The following is a 26,183-nucleotide window of genomic DNA, read 5'->3' as shown; positions in this document are numbered from 1 at the left end:
CACTCCTTGTGAAGCTCCGCCACACATTTGAATGTCCTTTTGCTGACAATCTTCTCCAGACTGCGGTCATCCCTGCAGCTTGTGCACCTTTTTCTCCCACACTTTTCCCTCCCACTTAACTTTGTATTAATGTGCTTTGATCCAACTTCTTGCAAAACTTGCAAAATTCTTTTGCAATTACCTTTTGAGGCTTTCCCTCCTTGTGGAAGGTGTCAGTGATGGTTTTCTGCACAACTGTCAGGTCTGCTCTTCCCCATGATTGTGAATTCTATTGAACTAGATTGAGACCATTTAAAGGCTCAAGAACCCTTTGAAGATGTTTTGGATTAATTAGCTAATAAGAGTCTGACACTTTGAGCCTACAATACTGAACCTTTTCACAATATTCAAATTTTCTGAGATTTTGAATATTTTCATAAGCTGTAAGCCATAATCACCAAAATTATAACAATTAAAAGGTAGGGTAGGTAAGATTTGGTTAAAAAACTTTCTTAAACTTTCTTTATATTTCAATACATAATTAAAATGTAAGTACTCTTAAAAAGAAAGTATAAAAATTGAGTGTCTGTAGACCTCTCACGACTGTTTTAAAGACAGCTCATTATTTCCATTCACTCCACCTTCTCCCTTCTGAGCTCTTTCCAAAGCCACGCCCCCAAAACACATGAACGCGCTACGCCGACCACGATCAGCTCAGCTGAAAGACGCATTATTTACCTGAGACGAGTGTCACAGGTCGGAGCGGACTGCGTGAGTCCCGATCCTCCCTTAGTTTCCACCTCGGGGAGGTTCCCAGGGATACCCCAGACGACCAGACACAACGAGGACACTGGAGTAAGGTTTTAAAGTAAAAATTACAAGTCTTTATTAATTTACTTAAAATTGGGGGAAGGGGAAGTGAAGGGGCTAAAATCCAAGAGGACTGGAGAGTGAGGACGCCGCCTCAGAGCTCGCCGGCTCTTGCCGCAGGAGAACCTCAGATAAGTCGTCTCCTCCTTTTTCTCAGTGTCTGGCTTCCATGTCCTGCTATTTGCTCACTTGACTCTTTCTTTCTCTTTCTCAGGTCGGACCTTTCGGGGGATTTACGCCACGGCTTGCTCCTTCTCCTGAACACAGGGATATAACGGGTAAGTACTGGGGAACGGGGGCGACAGGGGTACCTCTCTCCTCGGGCGTGTTCCGACGGCTTCCTTTAGGAATGGATCAAGGGGCCGGCGTCATAGAAGTCGGTACCTCCGGGGCATCCGCTGGATCTGGGTCAATACTGGGACTTTTGTTTGGCATACAGGTAAGTATAACTTCGCTCAAATGATATCACTCGCAGACTCCGCAAACACAGTTCATCAGTTTCTCTCTCCTTGTTCCAGGCTCCGTGATAGCGGTGGCTCAGGGGGCTTGACCACGGCGGTGGTGCTGGATCGGGCGCTTCTCTAAATGGCTTCACATAGGTAAGTGCAGGTAAGTATGACTTTTCTCAATGGATATCACTCACAGACTCCGTAGACACGATTCATCAGTTTCTCTCTCCTTGTTTCAGGCTCCGTGATAGCGGTGGCTCGGGGGGCTTGACCACGGCGGTGGTGCTGGATCGGGCGCTTCTCTAGATGGCTTCGCACAGGTAAGTGCAGGTAAATATGACTTTGCTCCGGGCGTGTGTAGCATTCCCCTCTCCTCCCCTCGGGCCCTGCACACGCACACACAATTTCCTCCGACACAAGCACGTATCAATGGCTATTCAAGAGAGTGCTTACTTGGCTCCGGTCGTGCTACCACCGTAGAGACAGAGAGTAGGGTGAGGTTCACAGCGTGAATGTTATGGGCTAGTTACTCCGCCAGCTTCGGGATCGTACCTTCCCCAGAGAGTGGGTCAGCCTGGAAAATGGTCTTTGGGACGACACGCACACACACACAGCACAACACAGCAGATTCCAAGTGTACACTCTCAAAGTCAAGATACTGACTCACCCACGGCACTCCACACACTAACCAGGTGTACTTAAGGTGTACCACTTTTCCCGCGTCGTTTATCTCGGGGGGGGGGGGGAAATCGCTGAAGCGCTGGTATAGCGAAGAACCAACGAGAAGGACGTTGCTGCTACACCCCCCCGGCGGCTTTCACTGTCCGCTGTCTCTGGCTCTCCCACGCTCACTCTCCGCGGTGGGGCCACTCGTTTTCCTAGTTTCAACGTCACAAGGCTCACAGATGATAAACTTCCGATGAAGTTGTTACTGTATACGTTTCTCAGGGTACTCACACATTGATCAACCCGTGTGCTCGTCTGGTTCTCGCCTCCAGTGTCTGGATCGCGTCCTGGCCGCTGTGCTCTCTCTCCCGAAGGGATTTGTTCATCAGCACTTCCGGCAACTGTCCTGCATGTAACTTCTCAGAATCGGACACACACTTGACACTTGAATCACAATGCAAAACTCGGTCTGTATTATACTCAGCCTCGTCTCTTTTCTTCTCTTTGTAGTTCTCCGGATCTTTGATCGCTCAGTCCACAATATCCACCTCGTGTTATCCCTTGTTTGCCCAGATGCCCAGATCCTCTCGCCGCAACGGCTGGAAGCGGTTACCACCACGCTCAGCTTGAGCCCGACCCGGAACTAACAGCTGCGGCTGTGTATGACCGCTGCAACGACTGACTCCCAACTGAATTCTGGAAGCCCTCTTTGTACTCCTCCTACCTCCCCTTCACCCAATCCAGAGATCGCGCTGTTCATTGGAGCACCTGCCGCCGATTCTCTATGATTTTGGCGCTGGGACGGGAACCTGGAAGTAGGGTTGTTTGATCCGGGCGGAACAAATCTCTGCCACTATGGTTCCGCCCCAGGAAAAGTCACACCGTGACACGAGCAGAGAAGAAGTGCATGTAGTGACATCATGTCAGAATCACATGTAATAAAAAATCCAACTTTATCATTATGAATATAAACAAATAAGATGTCTTTTAGTACTCACTATCAAGCTAGAATAACGATACTGGTAAAGTTTAAAATACACACACAACACAGTGTCTACGACACACACAGATACAAGATAAAAGCATCAGTAAACATTGGTAGAGAATATAAAAACAAACCAACGGCCGAAATAAACGTGCAGGTAAAGTTCCCAGTGAACATGGTAAAAGAGTTTAGACAGAGGGTAGTAGCTAAAACTAACTTAGTTCTAAAAAAAGTTCCTGGATGCAGTGTACTAGCTTTTACACATGCATTTTGTTATCTAAAGTTACATTTTGCGAAATTCAACACGACAGCGATCAACTTGAGCTAAGCATATTGAGTATTTATCATCTAGCTCTACTAATGGCTCGCTAAGTGTATAACATTGTAACTTTATGCTAAGTAATGTTATGTTAGCTATATTAGGCAGCTACGTGTGCTAGTGAGACATGCTTCATGAAAACATAAACCAAAAAAATTTATAATCAAAATGAAAGATTACCTGTCCAGCAGAAATACAGCCTCTTGAACTCCTCAAATCAAACGGGTGCGCCAGGGTTGCCAGGTTTTCACAACAAAATCCGCCCAATTGCTCCTCAAAACTAGCCCAAAACAAGCCCAATCGTGTTTCTCCGGTAAAAATCGCATTTGGGGGGTAAAATATGTGTCTTTTGGTAGGGCTGCCTGCTAAAATTTGCAAGTTCCGGGGCAAAATATCACATAATTGGGGTCGCTTCAACCCGCGGACATGAAAAACAGCCCGCGGCAACAGTGTTGAAGTAGCCCGACTTGGCAACACTGGGGCGCATGTGGGCAGATCCTGTAGCTAAAGGGGTGGTAGCCATGGTAGCGAGAGAGAGTGACAGTCGCCCAAGCCAATCACTTGTTTCGGCCCGAACGAAAATAATGAGCTGTGTTTATTGCAGATTAAAAAGTCTAGAGTCACTCGATTTTTATACTCTCTTTTTCAGAGTACTTACATTTTAATTATGTATTGACATATAAAGAAAGTTTAAACAAATTTGGACAAAAGTGTTTTAGATCATTCTTACCTACCCTACCTTTAAAGGCTTGAAATATCTCACTTTGCATGTAATGAGTCTATATAATATATTAGTTTTACCTTTTAAGGTGAATTACTGAAATAAATGAACTTTTCCACAACATTCTAATTTATTGAGATGCACCTGTAGTGCGGTACTTATTCCAACCAAAATTATGTCGGAGCTTGCATTTAGACGTCAAGTAGACTTTCATTTTCAACCAAAATATGACGTCTGACTGACGTTGGATTAGTTGGAGTCCAACGTCTTCCTGACGTCACATTGACATACTGTGCCTGCTAGGATCATACAGAATATAAATACTTTGTATTATGCCGTTTTGGATAACTAGGAAGGATGTCTGGTCGGGACGTACAATCTGTAACGTGTGAATACTGGATCTTCAAAGGCTGTAAAACATGTTCTAAAGATGTTTTGTGATGTTTTACAACCCAGCTCTGGTAAATCTGCAAGGGTCTGGCATTGTGAACTCTGGATTGCATTGTAAACCTCTACATATAGCCTATATAAAATGTAGGTTTCTTTCAAGAAATTGATAAAACACTATAAAAACATTAATACAACTTTTGCAACCCAACTCTGATGTGACTTTCACATAACTGTAAATTATCTAATTTGCAGTTGCTAGCTAACTATTGAAATGTACGATACGTTAAAAACATTTTGGTATTCTGCTGATAAGGACAAAAAACTGCTTACCATGTGTTGTTTTCTTAAAGGGCATATTGCAAGTTAGAGACCCCAGTGAGTAAATGTATAGAAAAATAATGTAGGAACTAGATTTTCTTTAAAATATACGCTACTAAGGCTTTTGGAGTCTTTGTGAGAAAATTTTACTTCCGCATCTAAAAATGCAAAAACCGGAAGTGACATAACGGTAGGGAGTGCAGTGAATTTCAACGATAGGAAAACAATGGTTTGCAATGACAGTTCGGACGCTGAGGACATTATAAATGTTTATTAATACGCAAATGGCAGACCACAGCCATACAATTATGACACGCAATTAGGGACAGGCTAGGATTAGACAGATCAACGATTAGAGGAGACAAATTGAGTTGTTGTGTGAGGAGAACAGAGCAGGTGTGTAGGTGAGAGAACAGTGTTAGCTTATAGATAACTCTAGCTAACGATATGAACACTGTGCTCAGATCACAATACTGTACAGGTTATGATCATGTAGGCAATAGCAAAGCTGGTATTGGTCATCTAGGAGTATTGATACTTATCAGAAACGTCTCGGTTACGTATGGTAACCCTCGTTCCCTGAAGGAGGGAAACGGAGACGTACGTCGGTATTACCGACGAATTGGGATCACTTCAGAGAGCCCCTATCAGCTTCGAAAACTAAAGAACAGTGGCCAGCGAGAGCCCCTCAGACCCCGTTTTGATGCGGGCGGGGAGATTCACGCAGGGAGAGTCACACTGCTGTTCCGCAAAACCCACTCAGCAGACTGATTGGATAACGCTGGGAAAGCGTGCCCGAAGGACGCTGCGGGAGCCACATCATGCCCGGAGGGAGTTACCATGTGGAGAGAACACGTATGGGCTGGCCGTGGGCAGCTCAACATACGAAGTCCCAGAGGTGGCCCCGGCCAATACAGGTGGGGGACGACACCGAACTGAGACGGCAGAGGAACTCTGCCAAGGGAAAGACACGAGCTCGCCGTAGGGAGCTGTACCGTGGAAGATACACGTATGGGACCGCCGTAGGGGTCATGACATACGGACCCCAGTCCAACACAAGTTCCACCAATGCATACAAGTGCCAGACCTGGCGTCGGATGCTCCGCCACATCCGACTGCCGAGGGGTGCGGAGGACTCAACAGGGTTCGCCAAACCTGGGGAACTCGACTGGAGAATATAAGCGCACGTATCCGTTCCATGGGGAAGGGAATGGCGCAGCAAGCCGACACTAGAACGGGCACTTCAGTGAAGCTGACTATGGGAAGCGAGCACACGAGAAGCCACCGGCTCTACACGTAGGCTATAAAACCTAGCGAACGTGTTAGGTGTCGCCCAGCCCGCAGCTCTACAAATGTCTGTCAGCGAGGCGCCACGAGCCAACGCCCAGGAAGAGGCTACACCCCTGGTGGAGTGAGCTCTAACACCGAGCGGGCAGGGCACGTCTTGGGACTCATACGCCAAGACGATGGCATCCACTATCCAGTGGGCCATCCTCTGCTTGGAGACAGCCTTTCCCTTCTGCTGTCCTCCGTAACAGACGAAGAGCTGTTCTGAGGTCCTAAAGCTTTGCGTTCTGTCAACATAGACGCGCAGAGCGCGAACTGGACAGAGAAAAGCCAGGGCTGGGTCTGCCTCCTCCGGGGGCAGCGCTTGCAGGCTCACCACTTGGTCCCGGAAGGGAGTAGTGGGAACCTTGGGCACGTATCCAGGCCGGGGTCTCAGGGTCATCTGAGAGTCACCCGGCCCGAATTCCAGGCACGATTCGTCGACCGAAAATGCCTGCAGGTCCCCTACCCTCTTAACTGAGGCCAATGCAATCAGGAGGATTGTCTTTAGAGACAAGATCTTAAGCTCTACTGACAGTAAAGGCTCGAAGGGCGCCCTCTGCAGTGCGGTCAGCACCAGAGTCAAGTCCCAAGAGGGTATAGAGGGAGGGCGAGGCGGATTTAATCTCCTCGCCCCCCTCAGGAACCTGACGATCAGATCGTGCTTGCCTAAGGACTCACCATTAACAAGGTCATGGTTTGCAGCGACAGCGGCAACATACACCTTGAGGGTGGAGGGAGACAGCCTTCGCTCCAACCCGTCTTGAATGAAAGAGAGCACAGATCTGACCGAACACTTTCGGGGGTCTTCTCGGCGAGAAGAACACCAATCAACGAACAGGTTCCACTTCAGTGCATACAGCAGTCTCGTAAAGGGGGCTCTGGCCGAAGCGATGGTGTCGACTACCGCTTGCGGTAGGTCACCTAGAACCTCTGCGTCCCGTCCAGGGACCAGACATGGAGTTTCCAGAGGTCTGGACGCGGGTGCCATAGGGTGCCCCGTCTCTGAGTTAGGAGGTCCTGCCTCAGAGGAATGGGCCAAGGAGGTGCTGTCGTGAGGAGCACTAGTTCCGGGAACCACGTCCTGTTGGGCCAGTACGGAGCTACCAAGAGGAGTTGCTCCTCGTCCTCCCTGAGAAGAAGGCTCACTGGGGGAAATGCATATTTGCGCAGAGCCCGGGGCCAGCTGTGTGCCAGTGCATCCGTGCCGAGGGTCCCCTCGGTCAGGGAATAAAACAACTGGCAGTGGGTCGTGTCGGGGGCGGGAAACAGATCGATCTGTGCGGCCCAAAAGCGACTCCAGATCAGCTGGACCACCTGGGGGTGGAATCGCCACTCTCCGGGGAGAACCGGCAGTCGTGACAGCTCGTCGGCCGCACGATTGAGCGGGCCAGGAATGTGAATGGCACGAAGGGACCTCAGATGTATCTGACTCCACAAGAGGAGATGGCGGGCGAGTTGGGACAAACGGCGGGAGCGTAGACCACCCTGTTTGTTGATGTACGCAACGGGCGTCGTGCTGTCCGTCCGGACCAGAACGTGCTTGTCTTTGAGCGACCCTTTGAGGCGGCTGAGAGCAAGACGAACTGCCAGCAACTCCAGGCAATTGATATGCCATTGCAGTTGGGGCCCCGTCCACAGACCCGATACTGCAAGCCCGTTGTACGTGGCACCCCAGCCCGTGGGTGAGGCATCCGTGGAGACAACATGATGCCTGGACACTTGTTCTAGAGGCACTCCGACCAGGGGGTGAGGGTTTGGCGGCATCTCGGTGTCACTTGGACACGGAGGGACCCGCTGTGCCACGCCCATCTCGGGACTCGGTCGTGTAGCCAGTGCTGAAGCGGTCTCATATGGAGCAGCCCTAGCAGCGTTACTGCGGCTGCTGCTGCCGTATGCCCCAGGAGCCTCTGAAATGGTTTCAGTGGGACCACTGTACTGCATTTGAGCGTACTCAAGCAGCTCAACACCGACTGGATGCGCGGTGAGGCGCGCTGTCAACACCGACTGGATGCTCGGTGAGGCGCGCTGTCATGGCGACCGAGTCGATCTCCATCCCGAGAAAAGAGATCCTCTGTACGGGACAGAGTTTTCTCTTCTCCCAGTTGACCCGAAGACCCAACCGGCTGAGGTGCCGAAGCACCATGCCCCTGTGTTCGCACAACTGCTCCCGTGACTGGGTCAGAATCAGCCAGTCGTCGAGATAGTTGAGGATGCGAACACCACGCTCTCTCATGGGAGCAATGGCCGCCTCCGCGACTTTCGTGAAGACACAGGGCGACAGGGACAGCCCGAAGGGCAGGACTTTGTACTGATATGCCCGTCCGTCGAAAGCAAAGCGTAGAAACAGTCTGTGTCGAGGAAGAATCGAGACATGAAAGTATGAGTCCTTCAGGTCGATCACTGCAAACCAATCTTGGGGACGGATGCATCTGAAGATGCGTTTCTGCGTTAGCATTCTGAACGGCATCCTGTGGAGGGAGCGGTTCAAGTAACGCAGGTCCAAGATTGGCCGTAACCCGCCGCCTTTCTTGGGTACAATGAAGTACGGGCTGTAGAACCCGGACTTCATATCGGCTGGAGGGACCGGCTCTATCGCGTCCTTCGCCAATAGGACAGCGATCTCCGCCTGAAGCACCGGGGCGCCCTCCTTCGGTACAGATGTGAAGTGGACACCCCTGAACTTCGGGGGACGACGGGCGAACTGAATCGCATAGCCGAGTCTGATAGTGCGGATGAGCCAGCAAGATGGGCTGGGAAGCGCTAGCCAGGCCTCCAGAGACCGAACAAGCGGGATCATCGGCACCATAGACGTACCCGCAGCGGGGCAGCGCAGCGGAACGCAGGGGCCCCAGGACGACATGGGAGTGGTCCGTGCAGGGGTCTGGGTCTGACACACGACCTGCATCCGCTGAGGGGACGGGCGAGCGTGGGGAGGCACATTGTGTGCGTCCGCACAACCAACGCCCCCTGTTGGCGAGGGGAGAGGTGTCTGAGTCTAACTAAAAATTATCCCCCGGCCCTCCTCCGGGGGAAGGAGTGGTGCTGCAGCCATCTCCTGAAGAGCAGTTTCCTCCATCTCTGGGCGGCCCGTCTCAGGGTCTCTTACGACGGCGCTTGCCACCTTGCATTTGCAGCGGCCTGAGCGGGCTGGACGTTCTTCCCGCGGCCGGCTCCACGCCCACGGCCGGCTGGAGGCTGCTGCTGGGCCGGGGCGGGAGCGGAGGCGGCCGCAGGAGGACGTCCTCGGCGACGGGGAGGCGGAGGTGCTGCGGCCGGCGGCTGGGTGGAGGCAGCAGCGGGCCGCCGGTGCAGGATATGTTTGATGGCCTCCGTCTGCTTCTGGGCGGCCGAGAATTGCTGGGCGAAATTCTCGACCGCGTCGCCGAACAACCCGGCCGACGATATGGGGGAGTCCAGGAACCGGTTCTTATCAGTCTCCCTCATGTCGGCCAGGTTGAGCCAGAGATGCCGTTCCTGGACCACTAAGGTGGACATCGCCTGACCAACGGAACGGGCGGTAACTTTAGTCGCCCGGAGGGCGAGGTCCGTCGCCGCCCGGAGCTCCCGGAGGAGCTCTGGGTCAGACCTACCCTCGTGCATGTCCATGAGTGCCTGGGCACCTGGAGCAACGCCATGGCATGCAAGGCAGACGCAGCCTGTCCGCAGGACCTGTAGGCCTTCGCAGTCAGACTGGACGAAAACCTACAGGCTTTGGACGGGAGACGAGGATCACCACGCCACTCGGAGGCGGTCGCCGGACGCAGTTGCATCGGGATGGCGCGTTCGACTAGCGGGATCCTCTCGTAACCCTTGGCCTGTCCGCCGTGAAGGGTAGTGAGGAGGGAGGAGCCTCCAGGTCTGTTTCTGGCACTAAAGGGTGTCGTCCACGACCTGGAGAGCTCCTCATGCACCTCCGGGAAGAATGGCACTGGGGCGGGACGCTGAGAACCAGCGGCAACACACAGGGATTAGTGCAGCCTGTGTTTGCACTCAATTGGGAAACGCCCACCGAAACCAACAGGTTTTGCTGTGATAACAGCAGTTGTTTCTATATGCAGCTGAGTTCGCGGTCCCGCTGGAGAAAGCCGTCACACCAGCACAACGTTCCTCTCCTCTTCTTTAGACTCTCAATGTCGCTGAATGAAATCAGGAAGCAGTCTGTACTTCAAACGCCGTTCGGCTCCGAAGTGGATGACGTCAGTGCGATGCTCTCGCTTCCTGTTTATACCCGCGGCGCGGGGCGGAGCGCGAGATGCAAATCTCGCACGCCAATTCTTCATTGGCCTGTTCTTTAGTTCTCAAAGCTGATAGGGGCTCTCTGAAGTGATCCCAATTCGTCGGTATACGTCGTAGTGACCGACTGAAAGGGAACTAATAAGCTTTGACCATCAGGCATAAGTCACACTCGTTAATATCCGTACACACTAAACGTATACATGATATAACGTTAGCGGCTCCTCATCACGACTGATTTGGTAGTTAGCAAATGTTTAAAAAAACAAGACTTATGGTGCACAGTTCATGTTTTCTTCGAGGTGCATCTCTGACAGATCCGTGACCGACACATCTCCCTCCGAACCACAGGCAGTAAAACGTTAGTGTTATTGTATGCGTTTCATGTTAACCTTTTTTTTTCATTAATTCTGTGTTATGAGTTCATTTCCTGCTGATTCAACGATAGTGTGAGGATGTATATGGTGTTATGAGTATGTATTAGGGATGGGCGATATCTTATCATTTGCGATATTCTCCCCACGATAAGAATTTGTCTTCCCGCGATAATAACGATAAAGCCTAGTTGATGACGCAACCCATCCGCATCTCACGTGCAGAGTAAAAACAACTATGGCGGAAGCTGTGGAGGAGTTTATAGCTAAACGAGGGGCTACCTCTACAATCTGGAAACTGTACACACAGATGTATTTTCACTCGCTGAGCACTTGGACTGAGTGCTTGAGAGATTTGCACTTTATCAATCGATCGGTAAAGCACACCATTTCAGTTAATCTCAATGAATGCGCAGTGTATTTGACGCACAGCAAACACTAGCGTGAGGCGAGCTCAGTGTTTCCCACACACTCAAAGAGAGCGTCTTATACCACACAGAATTGACGTGCTACATGTAATATTCTTCTTGTATTTTCCTGTAAAATAACGGCGTTCATTTGGAATTATTCAATCTTTATGAACAGGAAGAAACGAATGCATAAACGGCAATCTCATTGGCTGGCGCACACCTATTACTGTGCCTGCATTGATTTCAGGAAATCAGTTTGAGTGAACGCTGACAACGTGATTAATATTCATGAACCCAGAAGCTCATTAATCCTTAGTGCGGTTTATTTTTATTAGTAGTAGAATTCGTAGTTTTATTATCTTATCAGTGTTGTTTCGTTTTTAGTTTTTTTTACAGCAACACTGAATGACCAACCATGTCTTAAGTTCCACCACCAGTCCTGAGTTCAGTTAAAAGGACAAATATGCATTCATATGTTTTCATTCGTAGATGGTTACATGGTAAGTTTTAGTTCAAATTAATGAAGTTCTATCATTCAAATCATTATTTGCAAAAAAAATTTTAAATCTGAAGACATGGTTGGGATAATTATTACTTTTGCCGTTTGTGCTATTTTTACCACTGTTTGCACCATGAGTGTATGAATAAATACAGAATTTGTGTTTACATTTAAAACTTGTCATTGCTTTGAATTATTATTGTTTGTATTGTGTGATGTTTTTCAGCACAGTTGCACTATTTAAACATAACCTGCACTTTTACACTTTTACACTTTTGCAATTAAATTATATCTGAAACTTTTCCATTTCCGCAAAGGCTGGTGTGGATACTTTTTTAGGGGTTCAAGCCTGAAAGACTTGAAACTTTCAGGGCTGGTAGTACTCACACCGACTACCAGCGTCACCGAGGCACGCCCTGATCAGCCTGACTGGGGCGCTACAGCGAGCAAAAGTACAAAATGGCTCATAACTCCTAAACCGTTAGGTGTGGGCTTAAGTGTCTTATATCATTGGAATCATTGGCTCAAGACGGAAAAAAATGCACACCTCGGATTGGCTCGTCACCTTGGGAAAAATTTCGGCTAGTTTGGCTTTTTCCCAAAACCTACTTTTGCAAACTAGTCCTAAGTTTTTGGCCCGACCGGAACCAAACCAGCGCAGCAAGATTCTCTGGAGTCTGAATGTCAATAGTTATAAAAAAATAAAAAAAAAACATGCAAATTTGGGTTCAAAAAACCTAGCCTTTTTGTTTTTAAAAAACACCACATTTCCATGATAAATGAGCTGAAAATGCAAAAATCAACCTTTTTCCTCTCTGATGCACATGTCAAAACGCTTGATAAAGTTTTTGTAACCAGCAGCTCAAAAATTTCACAGGCTTTTTTAGGCCCTTTTTATGCCCTCTGTTATTGTTAGGGGTTTCAGCCTTTCAGGTGTTCTGTGGTTAACTGATGTTGCAGTTAAATATAATGTTGTTTCATCTGCATACATGTCTGTCTGTGCACACTTTAAAACAAGAGGAAGTTTATTGGTTAAATAGAAAATAGTAATGGTCTTAAACAACTTCCTTGAGCCACACCACATTGCAACTCTTTCACATCTGAAAAACTTCCAATATAAAATACACAATGTCCCCTATTAAACAGATCACTTTTAAACCAATGTACAGTATGAAAAATAATCGTAAAATAAAATCTAACAATACTGCTCCTAATTTATTTTCCTCAACCTGTGCTAAGCAATCATCTGTTATCTGTGTTAATGCTGTTCCTGTTGAGTTTCCCTCTCAATGTGCATGCTGAAAATTATTAAAGACTTACATTTGCTCACAAACTATTGTTTCCAATACTTTGCTGAGAACCATCAGCAAACTTATTGATCATATTTACGTTCACTTATTTTAATGTAACATAAAACATTATTTTCCTTTTCCTATTAATTTTCATTACTTAAATTCCTCCTTGCTCCCAGTTCTGTTGGCTGTACCATTTGAATCTCTTTTATGATCTTTTATAAGTTACTTTTCAAAGTGGTTACATGCTTGCTAAATAAAACATAATATATTTTTAATATATCTGTATGCATATGTGCTTAAAGGCTTTAAACTGCTTGAACCCCGACAAATGCTGCTCGCAGCTTCTTCTTTTTTTTTATCTTTTATGTATTATTATATTATTGACAGGTACGTTTTACTTTAGATCATTGTTTGTTTTTCTGAGGCTCTCAAGAATGCATGCAGCTCTCACTTGCATCCAAATGATACTACATGTATCGTCATTGATATCGTTATCGCAATAAATACTAGAAAATATTGTGATATATTTTTAAGTCCATATCGCCCATCCCTAGTATGTATTTGAGTGAACTTGAATGTACATACATGGCATGAATAAAATATTTACATACTTACATACCAGCACATAATTCAAAACTTTTTTTGAAAAATGTGAGACTGTATGCATTTGTGTTAATGTACATTCTTTGTATTTATCAATGTTGAAATTGATTCACGTAAAAACAACGACAAAGAAGCATCGCGTGTGGAACTGTGGATGTTTATTCATCTAATATTATCTTCAACATGAGTAGCCTTTTACAATGTTTGACTCCATCATATCGCCGGGATGATAATCCTCTGGTCTAAAGCACTACACACACCAGCGCGTGTTTCGAAGCAGATGCAGAAGTGAAGTCCCGTCTCTTCACCTGCACAAAACGCCACCATGCAGGTTTTTCTGACTTTTTTTTTAAGGATACCTGTGGACTCGATGTCCTGACAGGCTGGACACAATAATTTACCATGACAATGATAAATGGAAATAGAAACTACCGTAAAACACTCATACTGAATACCAACCTATTCTGCGCTGAGCCAACGCAGAGCCTGGCAAATGACTCCCTCTCGTGACGTAATATGACGCGATGTTGAAAAAAAGAAAGCGCTTTTTACAAGCGGCCAACAAAACGGCCACTTTATCTACTAAATTTGTGCTCTTATGTCTTTTTAAAACATTTGAAATCCTGCATTAACTTTTTTATATGGTATTTTCATACACGGTTATAGTATACATTTGGAAAAAAATGTAACCTGCAATATGCCCTTTAAAGACAAATAAATATATTATATAGCATTGGTGTGGACAGAATTAAAAAATGCTAGCCTGAATGCCAGCCGAACTTAGCCCCACCCACAACATTTGAGGTCGGGAAGTTCGGTCTGGAATTGATCTGTTGTGGAGCAAATATGCTGGAACGGACCAATCAAATCGTGAGGGCAGGCTTTATACGATGATGGACAGATGATCAACAGTGACGTAATCATCACGTCACCAAAGAGCGCTTGGGTTGAATTAATTTACTAAATGGAGAACTTGTTCGTATATGCATTCACCTTTACTATTTCTCTCAAAAATTATGATCGTGTTGGTAAGTACTCTGTTTATCCTTAAATATCTAAGTAAGTATCTTTTACACTCATCTTCTTCTACTTCTTCCAGCAGTATTGACAACTATGCGTCGCTCAACATACGTCACTTACTCCGTTGCTCTGATTGGTTGTAGGTCCAACCAATTGAGTGCAGAGGCAATTTCTTTCCTGGTTTGGTTGAAACACGCCTCATAAATCACAGCCCAATGGAGCAGTGTCAGACTAGAATTGAGTATGACGACGTCAGGCTAAAAAAAAGGCATGAATCATCCCACCTTTCACCTAAAATGACTATTTGTCAACTGTAATTATTTGCTTTACTGTTGTTTAGAGACATACACAAAATAAATGTGTATCTATGACTGTTAGAAAAGTTTGAAATGTATTAGTTGTATAGTTGTAAGAGAGAAAAAACAGTAAAGACTCACTTTTCAGGTTGAGGCATCATGTCCACATCATCGATATACCAGAAAGATGTCCTAAAACAAATAATTAGTTTAGTCTTAAACACACTCATGTAGAAGGACTGTCATTTAATTCTCTTTATGCTGTATTTGGTCATGTGTTTTTAATGAAGTCATATGAACATGTTTGACCATGCTCAGTGAGTAGTGTTTACAAACTGTACAGAAACAAAACGCGGCATCGACTAGAGGAAAATTGTAATTTACAAATCAACAAACTTTCACAATAGACCAGGAGAGAGGATTTCTATATTAATTTTAAATGGTTCATGCCATTTATTTTTTAGTAAGACAAATCAGGCATCATTTTTGTGCTATATTTAAACAAACAATCGGTGAAACTCACTCTGAGCCTAGAAACCCATCCCCCAATATATATATTTTTTTAATATATATATTGATGGAGATTTGTGAGATGCACATCCAGGGCACAAAGCTCCCGTTCCACCACATCCCAAAGATGCTCTATTGGGTTGAGATCTGGTGACTGTGGGGGCCATTTTAGTACAGTGAACTCATTGTCATGATCAAGAAACCAATTTGAAATGATTGGAGCTTTGTGACATGGTGCATTATCCTGCTGGAAGTAGCCATCAGAGGATGGGTACATGGTGGTCATAAAGGGATGGAAATTGTCAGAAACAATGCTCAGGTAGGCCGTGGCATTTAAACGATGCCCAATTGGCAGTAAGGGGCCTAAAGTGTGCCAAGAAAACATCCCTCACACCATTACACCACCACCACCAGCCTGCACAGTGGTAACAAGGCATGATGGATACATGTTCTCATTCTGTTTACGCCAAATTCTGACTCTACCATCTGAATGTTTCAACAGAAATCGAGACTCATCAGACCAGGCAACATTTCCAGTCTTCAACGGTCCAATTTTGGTGAGCTTGTGCAAATTGTAGCCTCTTTTTCCTATTTGTAGTGGAGATGAGTGGTACCCGGTGGGGTCTTCTGCTGTTGTAGCCCATCCGCCTCAAGGTTGTGCGTGTTGTGGCTTCACAAATGCTTTGCTGCATACCTCGGTTGTAACGAGTGGTTATTTCAGTCAAAGTTGCTCTTCTATCAGCTTGAATCAGTTTGCCCATTCTCCTCTGACCTCTAGCATCAACAAGGCATTTTCGTATGACTTTTTTTGTTTTTTTTCTTTCCAACACATCTAAAACTCTGCATTTAATATGTCACACTCAAAGGAAAGCACCTTTCTTCCAACTGAAGTGGTCACTCATAAAGACCTTCAAGAAGATAGTGACGCAGAACAGACTACTCTTCCACAGCAAGATGCTGATGAGCAAGTTGAAGACAGCGCAGGACACACAATCTCAGGTTGGTGCAGATGACACACAAATGCCACCTGAAATTAGGAAATCTGGACGCATACAAAGGCTCACCGAAAAAGGAAAGGCTCTGTTAGATGACAAATTGAAGGATCTAAATGTGAGTTTTGTAAAGATGTACAGAAGATGGAAGTATCATATCAATGGCTTGAAACGGTCCATTAAGAATAATGATGCTGATTATCTGATTGATGAAATTGTAAATGCAATCAATACCATCCAAGTTGACATGGACAATATTTACCTCAAAATAAGAGCCATTTCAAGTCCTGACCCTGACATTCGGAGAATGAATGACACATGCCAGGCATTCACTAGGATTGCAAATACAAATGTTCAACATTTCCGCAGTGGTGATGATTCAGAAATCATATCTTGGCCTGATGCTAAATCAGTCTTTGACAGCACAGTGTCTAGTGTTTCCTCAGCTCAAACCGCTAAGTCAAAGGCTTCTTCCAAAGTATCCAGACACTCTTCCATCCTGTCCCTTAATGCAAAACAAGCGGCAGCTGAAGTTGTGGCTACGCAAGAGGTGATAAAGATAACATATGCACAACATCATCAGAAGGAAGAAATTTAAAGACTTGAGGTGGAAGATCAAATCTTGAAGGCTGAAAGAGAAGCTAAAGAAAAGGAAATTGAAGCAGAGAGTGCTAAAAAAAAGAGCTCAGATCATAGCAGAAAGTGCTGATAGAAAAATGAAGCTGGAAGAGAAAAAAAAAGAAGTAGAACGGCTAGAAGAACGTAAAGGACATGTTGCAGCTCAAGCAAGACTGCAGGTTTATTCAGAATCTGTTGATCCACCACTTGCACTTAACCCTTTAATAGATCCATTTTTTCCCTCCTATCAAGCACCAGCCTCTCAAGCTCTTCCTGCGCAACAAGCCAAGCCCAGTCAAGACCATCACCCACATGAGGTCGCAGCCACTAAAAACCCTCTCCTATATCCCTCCATGTACACCTCATGTTCTGTTCCTCAGCCAGCCACATTTTCTCAAGTCATCACCCCAACTGCACTTCCACTCATGCAACAAGCCCCAATCACTCAAGCTCCTGCTACTCAAACCTTTTTAACCTCTCATGAAGCTTCCAATGACCTTGTAAGAACTCTTGCTGAAGCAATCACAGCTAATCCGAGTTCCAATCCCAGAACCTGAAGTTTTCAAAGGAGATCCTCTCAAGTACAATGATTGGAAGCTTTCCTTCTTTACTCTGATTGATCGCAAGAACCTGCTAGCTCAAGAAAAGCTTTTTTTTCTACGCAAGTACGTTGGTGGCTCAGCCAAGAGAGCTATTGAAGGCCATTTCCTTGTAGGAACAGAAACAGCTTATCGTGCTGCCTGGGACATACTTGAAGACAGATTAGGTAATCCATTCACAGTTGCCAAGTCATACAGTGACAAGATACATACATGGCATAACATTAGCCCCAAGGACAGTGAAAATCTTCGTGAGTTTGTTGATTTCTTGACCAGTGTCGAATCAGCCATGCCATATGTTCAAGGTCTACAAACTCTCAATGACTGTGTGGAAAACCAAAGGATTGCGCTCAAGCTCCCGGATTGGTTGAGCTCACAATGGAATAGAGAAGCCACGATTTATCAAGATGGACACAAACTGTTCCCTGACTTTAGATACTTTGTGAGATTTCTCAACATGGAGGCTCGAATTGCATGCAACCCCATCACATCATTGTATGCAGTGAAGTCAACTGACCAAGAAATATCAAAGCCAACAGAACGAGAACAGTCTAAGTATCAACAAAATAAATTTTAGTGCTAAGACTTTCACTACTAATACAAGTGAGAAGACAAGCATCACATGCATGTTTTGTAAGAAGAAAGGCCATACTCTCCATAGGTGTCTCAAGATTAGGGAAAAACCAGTTGAAGAAAGAGTTAAATTTGTACAACTGGAGAAATTATGTTTTGGCTGCCTTAGGATTGGCCATAACTCCAGAGCTTGTACATCCAGAAGTGTGTGTGACTTCTGTGGAAAACACCACCCTACTTGCTTACATCAAGATCGTGGGAAGAAAGACCAAGAACAAGGAGTAAGAATAAAACAAGGCCAAATGAAAACAAAGGAGACAAGAACCAACAGTCTGAATTATTTGAAATACAGAAAGTTACCTCTAACCGAGTTGTTCAAGAGAAGAGCAGCACCCACACTTCATCTATTGTTCCAGTCTATGTCTCCACGACAATGGAACCAGACAAGGAAATTTTAGTGTATGCTTTACTTGATAGTCAGAGCGACACAACCTTCATCCTGAAGGATGCAGCTGTAACAGTGGGTGCCAAGAAAGAGCCAGTAACACTTAAAGTGTCCACGATAACATCAAAAACAAAGGTGGTGAATAGCCAAAAGGTGCAAGGACTACAGGTAAGAGGCATCAGGTCTGACACTAAAATCAAACTCCCAACAACCTATATCAGAGATTACATACCAGCAAACAGATCCCATATACCCACAAGCATAACCGCAAAGTCCTGGCCCCATTTAGAACATTTGGCTGATGAAATGTCTCCTGAGCTCAACTGTGAAGTGGGATTGTTAATCGGCTATAACTGTCCACAAGCCCTACTTCCCAGAGATGTCATCTCAGGCAATGAAAACCAGCCATATGCACAAAGGTCTGTGTTGGGTTGGAGCATTATGTCTTATGTCGCTTCCGCAAGGGACAAGTAGCCATCATGTGTGATGAAGAGCGGATGTTCCAAAAATTTCATGTTGCACCAAGGGACCAAGACTATCTCAGATTTCTGTGGTGGGAAAGAGGGCATATGGAAGCTCCACCGTCAATGTTCCGCGTGAAGGTTCACTTGTTCGGTGCTGCATCGTCACCTGGATGTGCAAACTTTGGACTCAAACACCTGGCTGCAGAAGGAGAAGGCAAGTTTAGTGAAGCTACAGTGAGGTTTATACAGCGCAACTTTTATGTTGACGATGGATTAACAAGTTTGGACAGTGAAGAAGAAGCTATTGAGCTTGTTAGAGAGGCAAGAGACCTCTGCAACACCGGTAAACTCCACTTACATATATTCATTACCAACAACAAGAGGGTTCTTTCAACAATCCCAAATCAAGAACGTGCTGAAGTTGCAGCTGACCTGGACATGGCCTTGGGTGAGCACAAGATGGAAAGGGCTCTCGGGGTCCAATGGTGCATTAGCTCTGATAAGTTCCAGTTCAGAGCGAGGGTAAAAGAGCATCCTTTTACCAGAAGAGGAGTACTGTCAACAGTGGCCTCAATTTTTGATCCTCTTGGATTTGTGGCACCTATCATTTTGAAAGGTAAACAGGTTCTACAAAGGATGTGCCAAGACAAGGTTGGATGGGATGAGCCGCTTCCTGATGACCTCAGGCCACATTGGGAAGCATGGCTCCAAGACCTTCACAATCTGTCTTCGGTAGAGATACCACAGCACTACATACCATTGGCAGCTAAGCAAGTTCAGCAGTGTGAACTTCACCATTTTTCCAATGCCAGCGTTTCCGGCTATGGAATGTGTGCTTACCTTAGGGTTGTTTCGAAGTCTGGAGAAGTCCATTGTGCTCGTGTTATGGGGAAGGCAAGGGTTGCACCGACGAAGCTAACAACAATCCCAAGGCTGGAACTCTCAGCTGCGGTCGTGGCCACAAGGTCAAGTGATCTGTTAAGGAGAGAAATGGAGATCGAAAATCTACAGGAATACTTTTGGACCGATTCCAAGGTCGTCCTTGGTTACATTAACAATTATGAAAAGCGATTTCCTGTATTCGTAGGCAATCGGATCCAGCAGATCAAATCGAGCACAGAACCACGTCAGTGGCAATATGTTGCCTCAGAAAATAACCCAGCTGACCATGCCTCTTGCGGACTCATGGCAAAGGAGCTTGTAGAGTCTAACTGGTTCACGGGACCTAGTTTCTTGTGGCAAAAGGACCTCCCTAAGGAAGAAGAGTTTAAGGTGAGAGAACTCAGAAATCAAAAGAGCACAAGTTCACACAACGAAAGCAAATGAGGAAAGGTCCCTATCAGACCGACTTCACAAGTTTTCAGATTGGGAAAGAGTCGTAAGAGCCATAGCAAGACTTAAGCGTCTTGCAAAAGAGGTGAAAGGTCTTAAAACAAGATCCAATGAAGTTACGACACTTGAATAAAGAATGGAGGCTGAACAATTTATAATCCTTGAAGTTCAAGAAGCAGCGTTCAGTGATGAAATCAGAGCTCTTAAACAAAAAAAGGTACAAAAGAACAAGTCAACCAAACTGCACAAGTTGAACCCTTTCATAGACAGCCAAGATATCCTGAGGGTGGGAGGCAGATTTACACAAGCAACACTCCACCCTCATGTCAAACACCCAGCTATCCTCCCCAAAGGACATCATGTGTCTCGATTGTTGATAAAGCACTATCATGAGAAGGTGAAGCATCAGGGTCGTGCAATGACCATCAATGAACTACGCTCCAGTGGGATTTGGATCCTGGGGTGTAGTAGTGAGGTCTCATCACTCATTTTCAAGTGCATCAAATGCAGAAAGTTCAGAAAATGTAATCAAGAACCAAAAATGGCCGACCTTCCCCCAGAGAGGATGGAAGCTACCCCTACATTTACCTATAGTGGTATGGACTGTTTTGGACCATTTTATGTTAAAGATGGAAGGAAAAAACTGAAGAGGTATGGGCTTCTATTCACCTGCATGTGTTCACGTGCCATCCACATTGAGGTATTGGATGACCTTTCCACTGATGCTTTCCTAAATGCGTTGCACTGTTTTATTGCCATAAGAGGCAATGTAAGTCAACTACGAAGTGATCAAGGCACAAACTTTGTTGGGGGCACGCAATGAATTCCAAGAATTAATGAAAGGAAAGGAGCAAGTACGCGTGAAAGAGTTGGGATGCAACTTTGTCATGAACCCACCTGTTTCCAGACATGGGCGGCGTCTGGGAGAGGCAGATTCGGACCGTGAGAAGTGTTCTCACTTCCATCCTAGAGTAGTCTGCTGGAAGATTAGACAGGTGTTCAGTAAGAACATTCCTATATGAAGTGATGGCTATAGTGAACAGTCGACCATTGACCACGGAATATCTCAATGATCCATTAGGACCTGAACCTCTAACTCCAAACCATATATTGACAATGAAATCGTCAATAATTGCACCACCACCTGGTGAGTTTGTAAGGGAAGATCTCTATCTTCAGAAAAGATGGAAGAGAGTACAGTTCTTGTCCAATGAATTTTGGACCAGGTGGAGAAAAGAGTATTTGCTGAATCTGCAGCAGAGGAGCAAATGAAACAAGGAAGGGAGAAATGCTAAAGTGAATGACATTATCCTGTTGCAAGATGATGGCGCACCAAGAAATCAGTGGAAGCTGGCGAAGGTAGTTGAAGTCTTCCAAGGAGCAGATGGAAGAGTCAGAAAACTCAAACTGTTACTCAGTGACACAACACTAGACAGTAAAGGCACACGCTCAAATAAGCCAGTTTACTTAGAAAGGTCAATACACAAAACTGTACTATTGCTTGAGGCTGAATAAGTAGGTTAGCTCTTCAATGACATTGTTTTGTTTACAACCCCAAATCAGAAAAAGTTGGGACAGTATGGAAAACACAAAACAAAAAAAAAGAAGTGATTTCTAAAATTTACTTTGACTTGTATTTCATTGCAGACAATATGAACACAACATATTTCATGTTTTGTCTGGTCAACTTCATGTCATTTGTAAATATGCATCCTTTCCTTTCATTCAGACCTGCAACACATTTCAAAAAAAGTTGGGACAGGAGCAATTTAGGGCTAGTAATGAGGTAAAATGGTTAAATAATGATGTGATTTGAAACAGGTGATGTCAACAGGTGATTGTAATTATGATTTGGTACAAAAGCAGCATCCAAGAAAGGTCTAATCATTTAGGAGCAAAGATGGGCCGAGGATCGCCAGTTTGCCAACAAATACGTGAGAAAATTATTGAAATGTTTAAAAACAATGTTCCTCAAAGAAAGAAATGAAGAGATTTGGATATTTCACATTCAACAGTGCATAACATAATTCAAAGATTCAAGGAATCTGGAGGAATTTTAGTGCGTAAAGGACAAGGGCGCAAGCCTAAGCTGAACAACCGTGATCTCTGATCCCTCAGACGGCACTGCATCAAGAATCGTCATTCATCTATAAGCGATATCACCACATGGGCTCAGGACTACTTTGGCAAACCTTTGTCAAGTACCACAATACGTAGTTACATCCACAAATGCCAGTTAAAACTGTACTGTGCCAAAAGGAAGCCCTATTTTAACAGTGTCCAGAAGCGCCGTCGACTTCTCTGGGCTCGGAGGCATCTGGGATGGACCATCACACAGTGGAAACGTGTACTGTGGTCAGATGAATCAGTATTTGAGGTATTTTTTGTGAGGAATGGACGCCGTGTGCTCCGGACCAAAGAAGAAAAGGATCATCCAGACTGTTACCAGCAACAAGTCCAAAAGCCAGGGTCTGTCATGGTATGGGGTTGTGTCAGTGCCCTTGGCAAAGGTAACTTGCACTTCTGTGAAGGCACCATTAATGCTGAAAAGTACATAGAGATTTTGGAGCATAATATGCTGCCTTCAAGAAGACATCTTTTCCAGGGACGTCCATGCATATTTCAACAAGACAATGCAAAACCACATTCTGCACACATTACAAAGTCCTGGCTGCGGAGGAAGAGGGTACGGGTACTTGACTGGCCTGCCTGCAGTCCCGACCTGTCTCCATTAGAGAATGTGTGGCGCATTTTGAAGCGCAAAATGCGACAACGAAGACCCCGTACTGTTGCCCACCTTAAGACTTGTTTGCAGGAAGAATGGGACAAAATTACACCTGAAACACTTCATCACCTGGGGCCTCATTTATAAAACTTTGCGTAGGATTTGCGTCAGAAGTGGCGTACGGATGTAACATAGGATGTGCGTACGCACAGAAATATTCGGATTTATAAAACCGTGCGCACGCACATCCTTCGCAGTTTTCCCTTAATAAATCACAATCCATTCTAAATGTAGCGCAGCTTTTGCGGCTTCATGTCACGCCCATAGTTGCCCATAAATAGTCCGTGAAACGCCTACAAGTTAATATTCATAATTTGCGAAATCATGGCAAATACAGAGAGGAAATCAAAAAAACGTAACTTCACTCAATGTGAAGTAGAAATTATCGTTGGCGAGGTGGAAAAGAGGAGAAAAATATTTTTTGGAGGGCACAGTGTGGGCATTACTAATGCCAAAAAGGCACTTGAGTGGCAAAAGGTTGCAGACGCCGTAAATGCTGTCGCCTCACAACCTCGGACCGTGGCCGAAAAAAAAAAAGAGAAATGGTCGGACATCAAAGTCGAGGCAAAAAAGCGTCTAGCGATCCATCTCCAGAGTGTGTCTGCTACGGGTGGGGGAGAGGGGACACCGGAGCTGACCCCTCTTGATGAGAGACTGGCGGCAATTATTGGGGAATCCCTATTAATCCCTATCCCTATTATCTACGTGGAAATGGGAAATAGTACAGTGCAAATGTAATTTCTTGCAGCTTTCTGAATGGTTGAGACATACGTCATATGTTATTTTATCCAAAATAAAACAAACTAAAGGCATTTGCATGAATAGCCTACCATGATTCCGTAGCTGATGAAGAAATTTTTACTATGAAAACAACTTTCCCCAGTGGACAATTAATACATCTATCTATCTATCTATTTATCTATTTATCTATATATCTCCCTATTTATCTATCTATCTGTCTATCTAATTGCATCTATAGCCTACTATCTGCTCCGCCAGACGGACACATTGACGAGAATATCAGTTTTGTACATTATTTCGTTCTGTTTACCATATTATTTATGAGGATGAATTGCATAACATGCCAATATTGTTGCAGAACATATTTCACTTTTTTTTTTTTTTTTTTTTGCATTTCTGTTGTAATTTTCGTTTGATTTTGTTTGTTTTACACGGCAGATCGATCAAACGGGTGTTCGTGTAGGCTGTTCATTGTAAGACTTGCTTTGTGAAGTCTTCAAGTTATTTATGAGGCAGTATTGCCATTTCTTTTACACAACGGTCTACAGTTTCACACACTTTCACGTGTTTCTTCCATCTGCCGACGGTGTCGCCATTTCTCATTTCACCCGTTTTTGTGCGTACGCCTGGGTCAGAGCTTGCGTGAAGGACCGCACATTTTCCCGTCAAGTTTGCTTTTTATAAATACCAATTATTGCGTAGAGAGTGGCGTACGCCTTCTTTTGTGCGTACGCAACGTTTATAAATGAGGCCCTTGGTGTCTTCAGTCCCTAAACGTCTTTTAAGTGTTGTGAAAAGGAATGTCAACATTACAAAGTGGTAAATGCTTTACTGTCCCAACTTTTTTTGAAATGTGTTGCAGGTTGCAATATTTTGTGTTCATATTGTCTGCAATGAAATACAAGTCAAAGTTAATTTAGAAATCACTTCTTTGTTATTTATTTGCGTTTTCCATACTGTCCCAACTTTTTCTGATTTGGGGTTGTATATTTGAAGGTATATTTGTGTATTTGCATCAATGTTTTACAAGGTTCTGTTAACAATGTTTTTGTGAATCACACATTGTGTGATGGTGGGAGTGTAAATGCAGCCGTTTTGAGTTTATTTTGAAATGCGTACATGCTTTTATTTTGACACGATGAAAACCGGAAGTAGAGTCTGTTAGTGGCGGTAAGCGCCGTAAATGAAACTCAGAGGCCAAAGCTCACATATAGCGGTGATGTTATCTGCTATTTTTTGTTTCTTTATTATTAATCCATGCTTCGTGGTGTTTGCTTCAACTGTGTGTAAGCTGAAGAATCATATATATTTTTTGACTGTGAAGATTGCTTCTGGGAAATGACTCTGCCGTTGGTTCAGAAGCAGGCTAAAGTGGTCAGTTTTACTCTGTAGTTAATGATAATAAAGAATACAGTGCCATGCTATTTATGTAATGTTTGCAGTATTTGATGCTGTCTTTTATTTTGTCTACCTGCACTTTTAGTTCTACGTTGTTAATAAACAGCTGTAAATGGAACCGGAGTCTCGCATTCAATCAATGGGCGGCATAATGATTATAACAGACAACTAAGGAAAATCCCAAATTCAGTATCTCAGAAAATTAGAATATTAATTAAGACCAATACAAAGAAAGGATTTTTAGAAATCTTGGCCAACTGAAAAGTATGAGCATGTACAGCACTCAATACTTAGTTGGGGCTCCTTTTGCCTGAATTACTGCAGCAATGCGGCGTGGCATGGAATCGATCAGTCTGTGGCACTGCTCAGGTGTTATGAGAGCCCAGGTTGATAGTGGCCTTCAGCTCTTCTGCATATCGCATCTTCCTCTTCACAATACCCCATAGATTTTCTATGGGGTAAAGGTCAGGCGAGTTTGCTGGCCAATTAAGAACAGGGATACCATGGTCCTTAAACCAGGTACTGGTTGCTTTGGCACTGTGTACAGGTGCCAAGTCCTGTTGGAAAATGAAATCTGCATCTCCATAAAGTTGGTCAGCAGCAGGAAGCATGAAGTGCTCTCAAACTTCCTAGTATACGGCTGCATTGACCTTGGACCTCAGAAAACACAGTGGACCAACACCAGCAGATGACATGGCACCCCAAACCATCACTGACTGTGGAAACTTTACACTGGACCTCAAGCAACGTGGATTGTGTGCCTCTCCTCTCTTCCTCCAGACTCTGGGACCCTGATTTCCAAAGGAAATGCAAAATTTACTTTCATCAGAGAACATAACTTTGGACCACTTTTTTTCCTTCTTGTCTTTAGCACAGGCGAAACGCTTCTGACGCTGTCTGTTGTTCTAGAGTGGCTTGACACAAGGAATGCGACAGCTGAAACCCATGTCTTGCAAACGTCTGTGCGTAG

General features: G+C 44.9%; 1 protein-coding gene across 1 annotated transcript in view; it reads right to left on the bottom strand.

Annotated features, from left to right (window-relative positions):
- The window catches only part of LOC307122949 (complement C3-like), a 104,205-nt gene that overhangs the window by 73,353 nt on the left and 4,669 nt on the right, over positions 1–26,183 (bottom strand). Inside the window, exon 3 of the mRNA XM_079811293.1 lies at positions 14,898–14,948. Coding sequence (XP_079667419.1) covers positions 14,898–14,948 — 51 coding nt within the window. The remainder of the gene's footprint in view (positions 1–14,897; positions 14,949–26,183) is intronic.

The sequence above is a fragment of the Gobio gobio genome, assembly GCF_949357685.1.
Source record: "Gobio gobio genome assembly, chromosome: 3".
NCBI classification, from domain to species: domain Eukaryota; kingdom Metazoa; phylum Chordata; class Actinopteri; order Cypriniformes; family Gobionidae; genus Gobio; species Gobio gobio.
Note: the sequence above shows the minus strand (reverse complement) of the source record. Positions and strands in the feature narration are given on the sequence as shown.